At 40.1% G+C, this 20,274-nt stretch overlaps 1 protein-coding gene across 2 annotated transcripts in view; it reads right to left on the bottom strand.

Annotated features, from left to right (window-relative positions):
• Positions 1–20,274, bottom strand: part of MICU1 (mitochondrial calcium uptake 1) — a 142,964-nt gene that overhangs the window by 29,340 nt on the left and 93,350 nt on the right. For both annotated transcript variants that reach the window (XM_081158566.1, XM_081158567.1), the window contains one exon: positions 752–889. In XM_081158566.1, the coding sequence (XP_081014692.1) occupies positions 752–889 (138 nt within the window). The remainder of the gene's footprint in view (positions 1–751; positions 890–20,274) is intronic.

The following is a 20,274-nucleotide window of genomic DNA, read 5'->3' as shown; positions in this document are numbered from 1 at the left end:
CTGTTTCCCTTCTGGGGCTCCCGCCCTCTTCCTTTCCTCCTCCTCTCTCTGCTTCCTTACTTCTCGTTTAATACGCCCTCCATCGGGCCACTCTAATGAAACAGCTCTCCACAGGTCACCAACGACTACTGTTTAACCAAAACCACCTTACATTACTGGATGTTTACCATCTCACATTGCTGGGCCATCTCCGTCACATGCAACGCTGTAGACCTCAGTTCCTGAATCCTCTACTTCCTTGGCTTCTATTTCACTACTTTCTCCAGGTATTTCTCTAAATATGTTTCAAGATTTCCTTCCCCAGGTGCTTAAATGTTAGTGCGCCACTGGACTTTGCCTTGGGCCACAGTTCTTTGCTATATTATGCTCTCCCTGGGTAATCTAAGTCATTCCCCTTGTTTTACTTCTTACTGGGTGTTGACGATTCCCAAATCTATCTTATCCCCTAAAATACTTAAATATCCAAATGCCTGCTACTTGGATGGCCACAGGCATCTTAAACTCAAGATATCTACAACGGAACTCTTTACCTTCCCTATAAACCAGCCTCTCTTTTTAAATTCTCAGTCTTAGTTCATGGTGTCACCCTTTGCCCAACTAGGAAAACTAGAACCATTCTGGGCTCCCCGCTCCTCCTCTTCCACTGCTCATTTTTTCAGGTACCAGAGATGAATTAGTTGTAATCTTTGGGTGATGCCATGGTATTTTCCATGGTTTGGTTCTTTTCCTTCCCCTGGGCAACGATACTTACCTTTCCCTCTTTGAAGTGCTTCTTGAGCTGCTTCTGCATGGCCATCAGCTTCTTGGACTGCACCCCGCTGTAGGCGAGCAGCATGCCCCCAAACTGCCTCTCAGTAATTCTCCCGTCCACAGGGTCATTGCGTTCAAACTGAGAGGGAAGCAGAAAGAGTGTTCTTGGGGTCAAATGGAAAGTATTTTGACATGGAATGTGGGGTGATCAACTGTGTTGGATGGCAGAAAATAGTTGATGGCCAGGACTGTATTTCTGAACTACAATTCTCACTGAGGTTTGAAAAAATTAATCAGAAAGAGAAGATGTGGGCCCTTCTCCAGCTCTGCCACTAAATGTTTATGTAATCAGGAGCGTAACCCAAATACTTTGGGCCTCAATTTCCTCATAGATAAAGCATAGCTGCAGTAACATCTCATATACCTTACAGATCAGGAGCGTCTTTGCAGGGATCAAAACAATGTTAAAACTCCATTCTAATTCATGAGTAATATTATTGGTAATAAGTAATCTTTGGGCCATCTATATCCCTGCTACTCAGAGAACACATAAAATCTATTATATGTTTAATCAATTATACATATATAAAGTCATATCAGTTCTTCAGTCTGTACTTAATATTGTTATATACTCAGGCCTTTAAGGATTTCAGGTTTTCCCCCAATGGTAATGAAATGCTAGGACATCAGTAGAACTTGAAAAAAACGTAGAGTATAGAATATCTTAATTAGACATGCTTACCATAAAGCTACTGAAAAATCATTAAATATATTTAAATATGCAGATGAAAAGGTTAAGTATAAAGGACCTCTAGCTAATCTTAGTAATATTAGAAAATTAAGATTTTAATATAAAAATGGAGATCAGAAAGTCATCTCAATGCCAGCTGTAGTGTTAATAATACTTATAAATGCATAGATAATAAACTGGACCCAGAAACAAATTAGAAAGCACAATGATTTGAAGATGGTAAAATTTCCCCATGGTTTTACTGGAAAATAACAGTTACCAGGAAACTTTCAGATTTCTATGTGGTGAGACATGATTCTGTTCTCCTAAGAGGGGTATGTATACACAGACATAAGACATTGCTAGTAAGGTCATATCAACAAACATTTCCTGTCTACTAGTTGTCTAGCACTGTGTTAGTCTTGCAGGGTACAGGAAAGATGATTTAGTTTCTGTCCTTAGGGACTTCACCATCTAGTAGGGAGATAAGACTTACACATGAGACACAAAATAAGGAAGTATGTAGTCAAGAGTGAAATTCTCTTTCGATTCTCATTTCCTCAGTTAGCTTGTAAGTTGTTTCCTCACTGGTGAGACTGTCAGTGAGCAATACACAAGAACTGCATTTTAACAACAGCAGCCATTTACTAAGTATCTACTATGGGCCAGGTTCTTCACCCGTATGTTTTTTCACTTAGTCACTATAACAACTCTAAGGAGTAGATACTATCAGCTCCATTTTACAGATGAGAAAACTGAGGCAACATGAAATTACATGTGGCAGAGCTGGGATGCTAACTCAGCTCTGTCTGGAACCAAGGACTGTATCTCAGTATCACACTGTTTCATCCTTCTAAGCAGTGGCACATATTCATCCTATAGAACAGCACTATGTTGTTTTGGAAAGACTGACACTGCCATGGGGCTTAGTCATATTTAAAGTGAGAGGCAAAACAATTTCCAAAGAGATCAACACCATCAATATCAAGTGAAAGCCTCTTTTTTAACTCAGCCACTCAGTATTTTAAGTTTGTCATACCATCACTTCTGCAGAGCTGATTAACTTCTGACAACACCAGAAGTTTTCAGGATTCAGTTTAAGTTTGATTTATAATTCAATTTACCACCTTGAAACAAAATGGAGGCCTGAACATTTCTGTGCTAACGGGCATACGTTGTGCAATGTTTGAATCAGGTATCAGTGAAATGTGATACTTGGGCACAAGCTGGAGAGGCACAGTTCTTCTATGGGCTTCTTTAAGGCAAGTGGAACAAGGCTGTGGTTCTGCTCTCCAGGCCAGGCTTCAACAATTGAGGGCACTCATTTCAACCTTATCTGGGAGATGTCACAGCTGAGGAGAAATCTCATATATTTGAATTAGATGCGTTTTAAGCTTTATCCCACAAGACAGATTCAAGGTTGAAATGTTTCTTGTTTATAACATTGGCAGCAGCAGCAGCAGCAGTAGCAGCTTGCTCAAGGCTTATGAAAGGCCCGTATTCGTCTGTTCTCCATAGGGGCATAAAGTCTCACCTGTTATGTTTCAAAGACAGAAAAGATAATTTGCAGTGGAGACCCCCATGTAATAATGCCATACTCAAGTTAGCTTTTTTACTAATGTTCACTGAAAACTGAGACTTGTCTTTTTCTATTAGAGTTAGTTGTTATTATTTGGATGTGGTTGGAACCTGAAAGGGCTTAAAGACTATAAACTTCAGCCCTGGTCAGTTAGCTCAGTTGGTTAGAGCATCGTCCCCATACGCCAAGGTTGTGGGTTTGATCTCTGGTCAGGACACATACAGGAACCAACCAATGGATGCATAAATGAGTGGGACAACAAATCGATGTTTCTCTCTCTCACTTTCTCCTCACTTAAAAAAGACTATAAAATTCAGCTCCTTATAGTATGGCTCACTTCAAAGTTTACTACCTCCTCTGTAATTTGATTTTGGGCAACACCTCCCCTTTTAGGACTTTAGGCTCTTTTGAGGCAAGGCTGCCTTATTTCTGAGGTCTTAAACATGGCTGGAGGAGGCAGGGGAGAACTCTTTCTCTCCTGATTTGAACTAACGTGCTATTCATTCAACATTTGTTAACTGAAGACCTACTACACTAAGGCCAGGCAGATTCAAGGGTAGTTTCTCAAAGGCCTTCATTAGGGCTAAATTTTCAAGGGCAACAGCTAGGCATCATGTGGCCCTAGAGGCGGAGGGTGTATCTTAAGCCTACACAATCCTGTGGGTGTATTCCTGGAGCACCATATGCATGTAATCCCCACGGTCTTGAGAGGGTCTTTGGGAAAAGACAAAGGTTATTACAAAATTACCACAATGTAGAAAGCTTCTAATTATACATTTGGAAGCTGTTCAAATGACTGGCTTGTATTTTGCATAGTCAAACACTGATAAAGCCTCTTTATGTTCCACTTCGACGACAATGAAAGATTCCATTCTATCTGACACTAGGGCACAAACACTCCCGGTTCTAGAGCACCACTAACCACTGCATGGCTTTTCTGTGTCTAAGAGGAGAAACCCAGCATTTTCTCTCCTGCAGCCCTGCTGCTTTCTCAGATGGATACAAGCTGCTGTCTCTCTGTCGTTCCCCAGGGGACTGCAGGGCAGGCACAGGGGGCCAAAGAGGAGCCAAAAAACTGCCCGCAAGATTTTTCCTGGCCTTCTGTCCGAGCTTTGCCTCTTGCTCCCACCCCCACCCCTTGTTGAGAGAAGAAACAGCCTTTTGGGAGGACAGATGGTCTGCATCTATCTAGATCAGCGTTTTTCAACGGGTGTGCTGAAAGAATGTTTAAAACATGCAGTACCTGACTAGCCAGGGGCTCTGACCTCTTTTCCCATAGAGAGTCACCCAAAACAATGACAGCAGCCAACAACAATAGCCATCCGGTGCGAATGAATCAAAGTTACACCTATTTTTTGGTTAGATTGGCAAAACATAATTTTTGGTGCACCGCAGAGTTTTAGTAATTAGTTTGTGTGCCATGAGATGGAAAAAGTAGAACATGGCTGACCTAGTGAAATGATTTAAGGAAGATGGGAGGCCAGGAAGTGGAGAAAACATGAATTATGGGCAAAGGCCAACACGAGATTAGAAAAATAGTAAAAGGAAAAAGAAATCAGTGTCTGCAAGTGGGTCTTGATTTATTAAAGACTTTTGAGGTTAATACATTCCAACAAATGTAAATTTTGGGGGAGACTTTGTCTATCCCCCGGAGTAAATCCTGCCCTCTTACAAGCATTTCAGAATAATAATTTTCCTGACAGGCTTTTTCTAGTTTCTGAACTGTGCAATTCAAGTAACACATAGTAACCTCAAGCCTGAGATTACAGGTGCTGAATACATCTTTACTTTTCAACCTGACAGTATTTGGCTTTTGAGATCTTAACCATGCCGCTGCTGCTATTACCAGGAGTCTCAGAGCAACCTCTGTTCTGTCCATCAAAAAGAAAAACGATTACAGGCAAAGTTCTCTACACAAGCCCATCCAGTGAGCATGACATACACACCATCGTTTGAATATGAAGATATGTCTTCAATGGGCAGGGGACGTCGGAGAGCACCAGGCCAAATTGCATGGAGCCTGAATTTTCTTGATCTCTAAATAAATGATGTATCTTTACTGTCAACACTAAAAAGGTTGTCTTTTGGCTGGCTGATGAGCCAAGGAAAAAGGCTCGTAATTTGGAATTGAGAAAGCATGGTTCAGTGTCTTCACTTTGGGACAAAACGATCCATTAGAGTCTGGGACCATAAGACTATAGGTGACCAAACTAAGCTGCCAGACTTTTCTACTTCAAATCCAAGGACACTTTCCATTTAAAAATTGTTTATAAGAAAGTTCACGCTGATGATCAAACCAAGTTACTAAATGACATGACTACCAATCACCTAGTTAGTTAGACCAGGAAAAGGCTAACTTCTCAGTCTGAGAGTCAAAACCAGGAAGCTAACAAGACTGACTAAACTTGTTACACTATAAATAACACAAACCAGGGTACGTCTGACTGAGGGTGTCAGGGGAAAACATTTAATTTAATTAATTTATTTTATCTTTTAAAAAATATATCTTTATTGATTTCAGAGAGAGGAAAGGAGAGGGAGAGAGAGATAGAAACATCAGTGATGAGAGAGTCATTTATCGGCTGCTTCCTGCACGCCCCCCCCAACTGGGGATCGAGTCCGCAACCGGGGCATGTGCCCTGACCGGGAATTGAACCCCAATCGCCGGGATCCTAGGTCAACGCTCAACCGCTGAGCCACGCCTGGCAGGGCGGGGGAAAACATTTTAGAACTGGAACAAAGGGTTTCAAGGTTTGATCAGTTTTGTTTTTTTCCCATGAGAGGTAACACATTAAAGTGATTAACAATATGGGCTTTAGAATCAGCAAGGCCTGGGTCTGAAGTCTGGCTTGACCCTACACATGCGGCTCTGACTAGGCAAGTGGCTCACTCACTCCAAGGCTTCAAAATCTTCCCACAAAAGACTGAAGATGATATTCCCAATCTCAAAGTGTGGTAAGGAGTAAATGAGAGAATATATATGTAAAGAAATTAGCACAGTTTTGTGCGTAGTTACATGTAGCAATTAATATTTTTACCAACATGTTATTGCTTCCTAGGAAGCCAAACGCCTCAGCTGATTATTCTGTTCTGAGCGGGTCTTAATTAAGTTCGGTTACCACTTCTCACTCCTTTTCATCACTGCTCTTGCCAAGTCTTTGCGCGCAGAATACTACTTTCACATTCGAAGAGCAGAAAAAAGGAAATGCAACTAATTTTATTGATTATTCAACACAGAGTAATTTCAAGATTAAACTACTTAAGAGTTGGCTGGAGCAGAATACCAACTTCATAAGTCCTGCACCCCGGCCATGTATTATTATCAGACACAAAACCTGCATCAAGGAGGTGCTCAATAAATATGGACTGACTGAACACAGGGAAGACACTAGAAAACTAATTCACAACGCTCTGTCCTTTGTTGAGAGGCTTTTCTACCAAGGCAAGAACTACCTTTCCATTTCTTCCTTAATATCTGCTTCTACGATCCTGATTTCTGCAAGGATACTCTTAAGAATGTCGCCCGGCTGGCCGTGGCTCAGAGGTTGAGAGTGGACCTAGGATCCAGGCGATCGGGGCTCGATTCCCGGTCAGGGCACATGCCTGGGTTGCGGGCTCGATCCTTAGTCGGGGGCATGCAGGAGGCGGCCTATTAATGACTCTCTCATCATTGATGTTTCTCTCTCTCCCTCTCGTTCCCTTTCTCTGAAATCAATAAAGATATATTTAAAAAAAAAGAAAAAAAAGAATGTCATTCATTACGGCTCATCAGTAACCTATTTGAGTGCTTACTACCTGCCGGACACTGTCCTAGGAACTTATTTTATTGAATTCTCACAAGGCTCTACAACAGGCACCATTATTATTCCATTTTATAGGCAAGAAAACAGGCAAAGAGAAGTTAAATAAGTTGCCCAGACAGTTAATCTGGGGAGAAATTTCTCTCTGGTATCAATCCAAACAGTTGACTGCTCTTCCCCTGAAGGTCCCATGGATCATGTTTCCCTTTTTAATCCTGGTTACTGGAAGCTTAGAGGCAAGTGTGTTCTACCTCTAATAAGAACAGAAGACTTTATCTTTGTAAATATTTAGGTGGTTTTATGTGTGATTATTTATTAATGTGCTCTGCAATAAAATTTAACACTTAAAAAAAAAAGAACAGAAGGCTTTATGATTTAAATTTTTCATAACAACCTCACTCCTGGCTTTCTTTACCTTCTTCCTTCTCTTAACTTTAATTTCTCAGTAAGTTTTAATTTACTTTTGTCTCACTGAATATATTTTTTAAGGGGTTCTTAAAATCCTTTCTTGAACTAAGCAGGATATTTAAAAGATGGTTGTTTTAAATCTAGGTTAATCTAGGTTAAAATGGTTAATCTAGGTTGTTTCAATTTTTGGTTATAATGAATACTACCATGCCCGATACGCCAAGGTTGCAGGTTCGATCCCCAGTCAGGGCACGTACAAGAAGCAACCAATGACTGCACAACTAAGTGGAATAACAAATCGATGTTTCTCTTTCTCTGTCTCTCTCTCAAATAAACAAGTTTAAAAATAAATAAATAAATAAATAAATAAATAAATAAATACTACCACTGGGATAATCTTTTTCTGTACTTTTTTTTTTTTTAATGTTTTTATTGATTTTTAGAGAGAGGAGGGGAAGGGGAGAGGGGGTAACATCGATATGAGGGAAACATCAATAGGCTGCCTCCTGCATGCCCTCCACTGAGGACTGAGCCCACAACCCGGGCATGTCCCCGAGCGGGAGTGAAACCAGAGATCTTTTGGTGCATCGGATGATGCTCCACCACCTGAGCCACACTGACCGGGGCCGTACTTATTTTTTCATCATTATTTTTGGATTGATCTCTAAAAATAAAATTCTGAAATAAAAACCCATAGGCTCTTTAATATTATTATGAAATATTTGAAATATACAAAAATAATATACACAATAGACAAGTTATGAAGCATAAAAAAATGACACCATGAACCTATCACTTAACCTGAGAGAGGAAACATTAGCACAGTGGCTGAAGCTCACCGCCCCCCCTTTCCCTAAGAGGTAACCACCACCTGGATTTCTTTTTCTATTGACTTATTTGTTTATTATTAGTTTAAAACGCATGTTTGGGTCCCAAAGCAATATACTGTTTATCTCCATTTGCTTTTGAACTTTATAAAATAGTATCATACTGGATATATTCTGCAATTTGCTTTTTCCAATCAACCTTGTATTTCTAAGATTCATCCATGTTGATACATTTAAGCATGTTTCTTTCAATTTTACTCTGTTGAAGATTTCTGTTGTTTGAAAATGTCACTACTTATCAGTTCTCCTATAAATAAATATTTGAGCTACTGTCAGCTTTTTGTTATTATGAACAATGCTATTGTGAACACTCTTGGATTAGTGTCCTGGTGAAACAGGAGCAAAAGTCTAGAAGTGGAGCTGCTGGCTTACTGAGACAGTACCCAATTACTTTCCACAAGAATCACACTAATATTTCTATCAGCTATGTATAGGAGTTCCCATTACTTCAATTTCAATTTTTATTTTTTAAAATTTTTATTTTTAATGTATCTTTATTGATTTCAGAGAGAGGAAGGGAGAGGGGGAGGACGAGAGAGAAACATCAATGATGAGAGAGTCATTGATCGGCTGCATCCTGCATGCCCCCCTACTGGGGATCGAGCTCACAACCCGGGCATGTGCCCTGACTGGGAATCGAACCCCGATCTCCTGGATCCTAGGTTGATGCTCAACCGCTGAGCCACGCCTGGCCGGGGTCATTTTTCAATTACAGTTGACATACATTATATTAGTTTCAGGTGTACACCCAGTGATTAGATATTACATAACTTACTAAGTGATTATCCCAATAAATTTTCCACCCATCTGACACCATACACAGTTATTAGAATATTACTGACTGTATTTTCTGTGCTGTACTTTAAATCGCCAGGACTGTTCTGTAACAACCAATCTGCAATTCTTAATCCCTTCACCTTTTTCACTGTTCCCTGCACACCACTCTCCCATCTGGCAACTGCCAAAATGTTCTCTGTATCTGTGAGTGTGTTCTTGTTCTGCTTGTTCGTTTATTTTGTTTTTAAGATTCAATTGTTAATAGATATGTATATATTACCATTTTATTGTTCATATTTTTTATCTTTTTTTCCCCTCCTTAAAAAAGACCATTTAACATTTCAGATAATACTGGTTTGGTGGTGATGAACTACTTTAGCTTTTTCTTATCTGGGAAGCTCTTTATCCCTAGATTCTAAATGATAGCTTTGCTGGGGTAGAGTCATCTTGGTTGTAGGTCCATGATTTTCATCATTTTGAATATTTCTTGCCAATGCCTTCTGGCCTACAAAGTTTCTGTTGAGAAATCAGCTGATAGTCTTATGGGACCTTCCCTGTAGATAAACTAACTGCTTTTCTCTTGCTTTTTTTTAATTAAAATTTTTTTATTGTTTACACTATTGCTGATGTCCCCCCACCCCTTGGAAACCTCTACGCAGTCCCTGATCCCACTCCCTTGGCCCTCACCACACAATTGTCTATGTCCATGGGCTATGCATATATGTTCTTTAACTAATCTCTTGTCCTTCCTTTGCCAAGTTGCCCCACCCCGCTCCCCTCTGACATCTGTCAGTCTGTTCCATATATCTATGCCTCTGGTTCTATTTTGTTCATTAGTTTATTTTGTTCATTAGATTCCACATATGAGTGAGATCATATGATGCTTGTCTTTCTCTGACTGGCTTATTTCGCTTAGCACAATAATCTCCAGACCCATCCATGCTGTTGCAAAGGGTGAGAGTTCCTTCTTTTTTACAGCCATATAGTATTCCATTGTGTAAGTGTACCACAGCTTTTTAATTCACTTATCTTCTATCTCTTGCTGCTTTTAAGATTATCTCTTTGTCTTAACCTTTGGCATTTAACTTCTGATGTGTCTTGGTGTGGGCCTCTTTGGGTTCATCTTGCTTGGGACTCTCTTCACGTCCTGGACTTGTAAGTTTACTTCCTTCAACAGGCTAGAGAAGTTTTCTGTCATTTTTTCAAATAGGTTTTCAATTCCTTGCTTTGTCCCTTCACCTTCCAGTACCCCTATGATGAGAATGTTAGTACACTTGAAGTTGTCCCAGAGGCTCTCACACAATCCTCAGTTTTTTGGATTCTTTTTTTCTTTTTGCTGTTCCAATTGGGCGTTTCCTGCTTCCTTATCTTCCAAATTGCTGATTTGACTCTCAGCTTCATCTACAGTGGTCTACTGTTGATTGCCAGTAATACAGTCTTCATTTTAGTTACTGTATTCCTCATTTCTGATTGGTTATTTTTTATGTTTTCTATCTCCATATTGCCGTTTCCTATCTCTTTGTTGAAGTTCTAAGTTCAACTACTCTTCCCCTAAGTTCATGGAGCATCCTTATAACCAGTGTTTTAAACTCTGCATCAGGTAGTTTGCTTGTCTCTATTTTGTTGGTTTTTTTTCTCTGGAGTATTGTTTTGTTTTTTCATTTGGGACACAATTCTTTGTCTCCTCAACATGGCTGCTTCCTTGTGTTTGTCTGTATGCATTAGGTAGAGCCACTACATATCCCAGTCTTGGTAGAGTGGCCTTATTTAGTAAGTGTCCAGTGGAGCCCAGTGGCGCAGCCTCCCCAGTCACCCAATCTGGGTACCCCCAGTACATGTCACACCCCATGTGGGCTGTGTGCATCCTCCTGTTGTAGTTGAGCTTTTATTGTTGACATGTCAATGGGAAGGATTTATCCCCAGGCTGTTTGACTGTGAGGACTGGCAGCAACCACCATGGAACATCTGCTGTGCAGTGGCTGACCCCATAGAGTAGGGCTTGCTTCAGCAGGGCTCTGGAGTTCACATGCTATAGTTCAACTACCAGAAGAGGCCAACTGTCCCTAGTCCAAATTTCAAAGTCTGATTGGTCCATCCTGGGCTGGGTGTCCACTCCTGATCCAATTAGCTAATGGAGGGGAAGGGAAAGGTGATGGGAAGAAAAGCAAGGGAGAGGCACAAAGTACAAGAATGGCTTCCAGAAGCCCACACCTGTGTTTGAGAGGTAGTGTGGGACAAATCCTGGAGAAGAGGGAATGGTTGGAAGTTGAGCAGATATCCCAAGAGGTGCCTAAACACTAACCCGTAATGATGCCACTTAGGAGAGGGTGTGTGCATGTGTGTGCCTTTATCAGGCTTTGTTTACAGCTGATGAAAGTTACTAATTCCACACTATTTCCTGAGCATCTGTTTTGTGTCAGGTATTGTGCTAGGCACTAAGGAAAAAATGATGAGCCCAACATACGCTCTCAAAGTTCTGAAGGAGTGTTTGGAGACAGGTATTTAACAAGCAATCCAATGGTTATGTAATTAAGTGATTTGAAGGAAAAGTACAGAGTACTTCGGAAATCTGTTACATTAAAATGTGGTCTCATTTGTGGTGGGAAGACAGCAAAGCAGAGAAGGCTTACTTGACTGAGTGAAGTTTACCTGAGCGCTGAGGGAGATGAAGGAGGTAACTAGGGGAGAGAAAAGAGGAAGAGTGTCCAGGCAAAGGAACAACAGTGCAGAGGCTCCAAGGGGGTAGAGTGACTGGTAGGAGGTGAACCTAGAGGAGGAGGCAGAGGGGGAATTATACAGAGCCTATGAGCACGAGTTTAATCAAGTCTTTAAGAACAATGAGGTAGGTGGGCAAGAGTGGTTATAGTGAGACTAGTTAGGAGGCAAGTGAAGTGATCCTGGCAAATGATAACTAGTTTAGACGAATAGTGACAGAGATGGAAAGAAGTGGCCAGATGAAATGTTACTGACAATGACTGTGGGAATGGGTACGATGAAGACATCTGTGCCTAACAGGTTCTTTTCTGCTTTACACACAGTTCTCCAAATGTGACCCTAGCTACTAGCAAAGCCTGTGGCTGCTGGGCTTTCGCACTGCTAACCCTAAATTAAATGAAACTCATTTCTGCCTGGCAGATCTTTGTCTTGCTGGTGCTAGCAAAATGCTTTTATGTTTGAAATTACACTTCCTTAAATCTTTAAATTGCTTTTAATATTTTCACTTCTTGGGGTCCTGGTAGACTTGCAACACCTGGAAGTTAATTATGTTCACTAGGCAGAATAGGCTTCTGGGCACAGCTGACAAAGTATTTATAAAATCTGATTAGCTTTGGTGAGCTAATGATCACATCAATGTGAAAGGCCAATACAAGGCAATGAGGCAGTGGCAACTATTAAGGAAGCTGCTCTTATAAATCTCCTGTAGCTCCCAAAGACAGTACAGATCCCCTACTTTTAAGGGTATTTGATTTAAAGAGCTAGATGTAACACAGAAGACAAATACATTAATATTAATTGTTCACTTTCATTTCTATCCCTTTACTACAATCCAAATACCCACCTCTTCCCCTCTGGCTCAGAGGCAACAATAACCTCAAATTATCTAGGGAGGACATATGCTGTCCATGCCTTTGCGATACCAGGGAAGACATCCACATAAACACAAGGTCAAATTATCACATTTCCAGCATGGAGGCAAAGAGAAGTGAATCAATATTATAGATCACAGCCAACCAACTGAATACACTAAAATTATGCCACCATGGTTAACATAATAAGGAAAACTGCACATACTTCTGTCACGTATTTACCAGCCAATACTGGCAGATAGAGGCCAGGTATTTCAAATACCTGAAGCTATCTAGTAACTAGGGTTGACACATACTAATTACAGCCTAGCACTGTTCATTCACTACAATCACATTCCTTTTCCTTTGCTCTGGTGATCTGGTCTGTTGAACCCTCTGGCAGACAGATGTGGTGACCTCTGAAAAACCTGAGGGGGAAAGGGAGTCTTTTTGGATGACCGCTACAACTTGGGTTGAGAAAGGACTGGAAGGCTATGTATGCCCCATTATGCCAGTTGGAAGTTAACTATGTTCACTAGGCAGAACAGGCTCCTGGGCACAATTGACAAAGTATTTATAAAATCTGATTAGCTTTGGTGAGCTAATGATTGCATGTTTCAAATAAATGGACTTAGTATACTCACCGGATCAACCAACTGCACAACTTATTATTATTTTTGGCATATATTGAATGCAAAACCACATTAACATCACATTTGAGATTATTCATACTCACAAGTGAGAAAAACCAAAGAGATTGTCCCCCAAGCTACCATAACCCTGTCAGAGAATAAAGATACATATTAAAAGTAAACTATAAAACTTAATTCAAATCCACAGTTAGCACAAGAATATACGACAATATTCTTTAAGACAATCTGTCGGGATCTTATACCAGGAGAGTTTTAATTAACTTTTCCTGGTAGAGCAGAGAAAAAGTCTCCTTTGAAGCCAAAATAAGACAAAAATCAGTAAGCCAACCTATATTAAAAATCCCAGCATCAATTTAGATGCAAATTTAAAAATTAGTCTCAATCAAATTCAATGTGATACACATTTACTTAACAAGAAATGCTGGTTCTCTGAAAAGTCTATTTTTATTTAAGCTAATACGGGAATTCCTGATGGACAGCAGAGTTTAATCCCATTTCTTTAGTTAATATCACAGATGAGTAAGATAAAAGTTCACACCTAAGTGAATAATTGGAAATTATGTAAGAGGATAACCAAATAGTAACTACTTTCTGCTTAAAAGTTCAAAATTCATTAGATCAAAGAAATAAAAAATTTCAAACACCCAGAAGGCATCACTTGGATATACTGTCCAAGTGTTACATAGTCTATGCATCTGTGAGAGTGAAGTCTATAAATCTTAAGTAAAAAAGTAATCTGTTAAATTTTTAACACACTATTGTTATGTCACAGTGGGAATTTCCCAAGTTGATTATAAAATATCACAGATAAAAACCTACAAACTACTCTCATAATGGATACCGAATTTCAAAGTGATCGTAACAAACATTTCCCTTAAATTGATAGAACAAATTATAAGTTTAGAAACTAAGACACACCACATTGTTTTGACTGTAACATAAAATCTGTTTGTTTATTTTTTAATTTTTTTTTATTGATTTTAGAGAGAGGAAGGGAGAGGGAGAGAGAGATAGAAACATTGATGAGAGAAACATCGATTAGCTGCCTCCTGCACGCCCCACACTAGGGATCAAGTGCGCAACCTGGGCACGTGCCCTGACCGGGAATTGAACCAGTGACCTCTTGGTGCATGGGACAACACTCAATCCACTGAGCCACACCGGCCGGACCACACAACATCTATTTAAAATGTTCAGTACTTCTGTCGCTACTGGGAGCAATAAACCATTATATATAGCAGAAAAGGGGCTAAGGCCTACCCCTCAAAAAAAAAAAATTGACTCCTAGAGATTTATTTTTTTACTTTTATTTTTTTAGTAATCATGACTATATTTCATTTGGTATCCATCTGTTAGTTGTGTCATTTATATCTTTTTAAAAATTTATCTTGCCCGGCCAGGCATGGCTCAGCGGTTGAGCGTTGACCTAGGATCCAGGCAATCGGGGTTCGATTCCCGGTCAGGGCACATGCCTGAGTTGCGGGCTGCAGCCGATCAATGACTCTCCCATTGATGTTTCTCTCTCTCTCTCTCTCTCTCCCTCTCCTTTCCTCTCTCTGAAATCAATAAAGATATTTAAAAAAAAAAATTTATCTTTATTGTTGAGAGTATTACAGATGTCTTTTCCCCCACTGACCCCGTCTGCCCCGCACCTAGAGGTTCAGCAGGGCCTTCCTCATCAGTTAAAAGCCGCAGAGTCGGGCCCATTTCTCTGGAGAGGAAATGGACCACACAGTTTGAACCATACGGCATGCAGCTGGGTGTCGGGGAAGGCGGAGAGAAACCGCTGCCATGCGGGGCTTGAATACCATTAGGAAGCAAGAGTCTTCTGGGAAGGAGGCTGCCACTCTCTGTTCACTAGACGGGAGGCTAATGAAACGTGGGGAGGGCTGTGGGGACTCTAAGCAGTGCCGGGTGATAAAAAAGGCAATGAGGCATCTGGGAAAAAATCATCCCACAAAGTGGTGGGATGGCTGCTGCAGTGCCAGTTTCTGGGAAAGGGAAGGATGGTGCTGGTCCACGAGACAGCACTACTGGAGATAACAAGTCACTGGAACTATTCCTGACACAGCCCTCCAGAGATGACAGCCCTGTCGAAGGCGGTGAGTGTGTACATGTGGTAGCCTGTACACAGACGGCCCCCAATCTAATATTCACACTCATGTGCAGTCCCTCCCACAATGGCCCAGGAGAATACGGCAGAAGTGATGGTATGTCACTTCCGAGGTTAGGTTATAAGACAGTGTGGTTTCCACATTGGTCACACTGTCTCTCTTGGGTCACTTGCTGTGCAGGAAGGAGTCCTGTGAAGCAGTGCACAGAGTAGGGACCTAACCCTCCTGCCCACAGCCATGTGAGGGAGCTGTGAAGAGGGTCCTCCAGCTCAGTGAGGCTTAGATTAGGGGACTGCAGTGCTGGCTGGCAGCGCGACTACAGCCTCACGAGAGAGCCACAGCCACCCACCCAGCAAGGCTGCTCCTGGACTCGTCCCTTAGAAACTGTGTGCTGTAAGAAATGCTTGTTGTATTAAGCTGCTAAATTTTGGGGTAATTTCTTATGCAGTAATAGCTCACTAATACAGAGTTGTAATGCTCCAAATGTGAAGGGAATGGGTTAGAAACTGTCCTGCTACTTTGAAGAACCACTAGAGTCTGAGCAGGAATCTTACTGGCAGCGGTGGCAACACCAACACCAAGCCAGAGCATAAGGCATGTTAACTTGGACAAGAGTAATTGTTAAATTACTCTTATTAACAGTGATTTATCCCAAATGTCGTTTTGTTAGCGAGAGAGAGAGAGAGAGAGAGACAGAAACAATTACCACCACAACAATAAAAACCACCAGAAGGCAAGGTAATTCCACTACAGCAAATGAGATGCTTCCAGAATTTCTCAGTCTGCACTCTGCCAACCTTAATAGCACAGAAAATCCGTGAAAAAATTTCTATATTAGAAGTAAAATAGTATATTAATATTCTTAGCAATTATGACAGCAATACATTTTTATTAATTGTTCTATAGATGATGTCCAATAAAGAGAAAGTGGCTAATCCTACAGTCAAGGGAACTATGTCAGTTCCTTAATTTCTGGCATCATGCTCCACAGATGCATCTACATGGGAATTTGAAAAATATTATCAAACATTTTACTGAGTGATACTGTCTAGCACAGTGAATTCAATACGCCTCCCTTACTCTTCTAGTTGGATATACTAGAAATCACTGATTTGGGATTAAAAAGCTGCTCAACATAATGACTTAAGGCTGGCAATACTCTGCAGTCCTTTCAAACATTAAAGGCTACAGAGCTACAAAAAGCATCGTGGGCCACTGGACAGAGATGTCAGGAGGCACAGATCCCCGATTCTCCCCTTACTTCCTCTCTGACAGCGAAACAAGCGCAGCCTCTGGGAGGGTGCTCTGTGGAGCATCCAGGGCTGAGAGCCCAAAACACAAAAAGGTGATCGTGAGTGACAAAAGGAACAGACCCTCCCGGAGTGCGTGACGGGTGCCAGGCACTGAGCTTTCTCACCTCAGGAAGTCCTCCCTACAGCTCAGTGAGGCAGATATCATCTCGGTTGTACACAGGAGGAAATTAAGGCTCCCAGGGTCAAAGAAGTAAAATTAAAATTCAGATAGATTTTTAAAGAAATTCAAATAACAGTACTGTATACTGACTGTTCTTTTGACAATATTTGCTGCGTAGCTATTCCGTGCACACTGCCATCACTGAGCTTTTCTTTCTGTACTGCAATAACTGTCTGACTTCCCAGTCTGAGCACGACTCTTTAAATTCAGGAGCCAGGGTCTACTTGCGTTTGTATATATTCAGTATCTAACACAATGCATGACACATACCTAAAAACTCCACTCCATAAGTTTAATTTATTAGTCGAAAAAGTAACTAAGTTTTACATTTTTGGGGTTTTGTTTATTTTTCTGCTAAGGAGCTAGGCTACCAGATCTCAAGGAGACTGATGAAGAAAAGGGGCACCCCCATCCTCCAAATTTTTTTGGCATCACTTTATTTAAAGATGCTTTTTAAACATGCTAACAATTCATTGAAGTAGTTTATATTTCTGTAGTCCAAAGAGCTTAAATAAGAAAAGACTTTGATGCTAATGTTGTGGCAAACTAATACAAAACAGTGAGAGTGTGGGTGGGAGGGAGAAAAGGCATCCTATCATAGTAAGAAAAATAAGAAGTGAAAGAGACTTGACAAAAAATCATTAATGTGCCGTTAACTGAATTCACAGCATAATAACTTGATATAATATATGACCTTCTAAAGTAGCATCTTCCCAGTCTGAATTCAACAGGCTGTAATGCATTATTTATTCACAAAGTAGTGCAAAGCTGGATCTGGTTCCTAAGACACTGTCTAGATTCCCTAGGCTCCTAAAACTGTATGGCAGGCTCGAGGCTAAAGCTATTTTCTAAAACTCTTTTTCTCTAAGAAAGAAAGAAACAAAATTAGATCCACCAGAATTAGTTGAGGCTAAATTAGTTAAAAGAATGGAAAAAAGAACAAACAAGCTTCCTTCCACTCATTAGCACAACTGTCATTCTTTAAAGCTCCTTTCTTTATTGTAAAACATCCACAAACTCCAAAGACTGTAATTCTGAAAGGCATCTGCAGCTCAAGGTGGCTGTAAGAGGGATAAAAATTAAAAGACCCATTCAGATAGCCTACATGTCATTTATTTATTAACCTTTATTCTAAGTCTGATTTAGAGGCCAAATCTGTCTGCCTATAGGCCCAGCTAGCTCTTAGAGAAATCTGGGGAAAGTTTATCTTCTCTATTCCTGCCCTCTGCTCTCCATCTGTTTCTTAATGATCTCCACAGGCCCATAATTGAGAATGATATGAAAACACCTAGGAGACACATTAACTTAAGCCTGGCATGGGACACACTTGATAAGAAAAGTCATTTTATCTGTCACCCTCTCCTGGTTCTAGTCCCAGTGTTACTGCTCCCTTGTCTCTTCTCATCCGTCCTACAACTAGAACAAATAGCAAAGGAAAATTAACCAACCATTCATTAGATAGAATGAATATCAGAGTTAGAGCTGACTCAAATATTGCCACCTCTCGGAGAATTTCCCTGAGCAGTCTCTTGCCCTCTACTTCACAGACTGATTTACATGCCCCCCTTTATAGTCTCACTGCACCATCCAAATATCTCTAGTAATGTACTTAGAACACTGTACAAGAATTTCTGGTTCATTCAATTCACTTTTATAAGCTTCCTGGAAGCAGGGACAATGTTTTGTTCATTTTTGTACCTTAAGCATTTAGCACAACTCTTGGAAAGTCAGTGTAAGTTAATAGTTAAGAGTAGAATCCAGAGGCAGCCTGCCCAGAATCAAATCTCAGCTCCTCTTTTATTATGTGTGAGACCACAGGCAAGTTACTTAACCTCTCTGTGCCTCGGTTCCCTCATCTGTTAACTGTGGGTAATTATAACACCAACCTCTAGCATTGTGAAGATTAAATGAAATAATGTACGTAAAGTACTTAGAATAGTGTCTGGCTCCTGGTAAACTTGAAAGAAATGTTGACTAGTATGTAGTATGTACTTGGCATTTGTTGAAACACTTGATACTACTAGAGGTCTACATTCACAGGCTGCTGCAGCTAAAGAGTAGGTAGAAAGTAAACACTGAACTATAAATCCACAATTATCTTCTCCACAATACTTTTCATTTTACTGTATTGCATTCAACTATTTCTAAGTTAAATATTCTGGTATGTGTTTGAGTAAAAAATTATTGCTGCATTTTGAATTCCAAATAACTGATCTATGAATTTTTGATACATTGGTACACAGGTCATTCATAAGTTGAGAAGCACCTGTGTTTGACTAAAGAATGGTTGATAAGACTGTAAGAATGATAGATCGAGGAAAAATTTCCACTGGGGAAAGATCAAATCTTCATGATTTATTTATGATTTCCTTTTTCTTGTGGCCAGTTTAAAATTAACTTAAAATGTAAAGTTAAAGATACCTGATGATAGGAAAATTCTGGAGATGGCCAAGTATTTCAAAGGTATCACTAACATGTCATTGATTTTAGAATTGCAAAGCCATCAGGAAATCGAAGAAAAATATCAGTCTTTAACAGTTTTCTGTACTTTCATGACCGATCTGGAAGGTCAGATTCAGAAGTGCTGACTGATGGCTTTTAAAAACCATGCCTAGCCCTGGCTGGTGTGGCTCAGTTGGTTGAACGTCATCCCATGTGCTGAGAGGTTGCTGGTTCGATTCCCAGCCAGGGCACATGCCTCGGTTGGGGGCTTGATCCTCAATAAGGGGCCTGCAGGAGGCAGCCAATTGATGTTGTGCTCTCACATCAATGCTACTCTCTTCTCCCTTCCTCTCTAAAAATCAATAAACTATTCTTTGAAAAATAATAATAAAAAAATAAAAATAAAAATCATGCCTAAATCAATATTCTGAGCAACAATGTATCACTCAAAATTTTTCCCCTCATTCTCCAAAATATACGAAACAAAAAAGCACTGTTTTGTACACTTTTTACAGAATCATTACCAAGGCTGCATTTACAACATCAAAGGAGCTTTGTATCACCATGGAAATTCTACCATATACAGTATTTTCAGTCTGATTCTACAGCCAGAGACCCTTTAAGCCTCAAGTTATAGCAAACTTGAGCTAGAGAGTATAAAGGGATTTGCAAGAAATTAAATCAGAGTTTGTCTTTTACATATCTCCTTGTTAAACTAACGTATCCTGAGAGCTAACTTAGTCTTATCAGGGCAAGATATTAGACCTAACTCACAATGTGTGGTACAGAGAGAAAATAAAAGTAGCTGTAAAAATACTGACATCAAGTCATGGGTGACTGACTTACAAAGAATTGTTACAGAAATTAAAATTTTTATTCTATTATTTTTATATATTTCTATTTTTTAAAGTAGGTGATTATTTCCTAAAACATCCCTTGGTATCCGGTATCCCAGGCAAAGAAAGACTACTAGGCTGGATGGATCATGTTACTGATCCAATCAGTTAATTTTTATCGGATAAACAGATATCTGGATTTAAGAAATAAGTAAAGGGATCAAAAAAATAACTTGAAAGAAGCAAGAAATAAAAGCAT

This window comes from Miniopterus schreibersii, assembly GCF_964146895.1.
Source record: "Miniopterus schreibersii genome assembly, chromosome: 14".
Lineage (NCBI taxonomy): Eukaryota > Metazoa > Chordata > Mammalia > Chiroptera > Miniopteridae > Miniopterus > Miniopterus schreibersii.
This window is presented reverse-complemented; position numbering and strand designations above follow the sequence as displayed.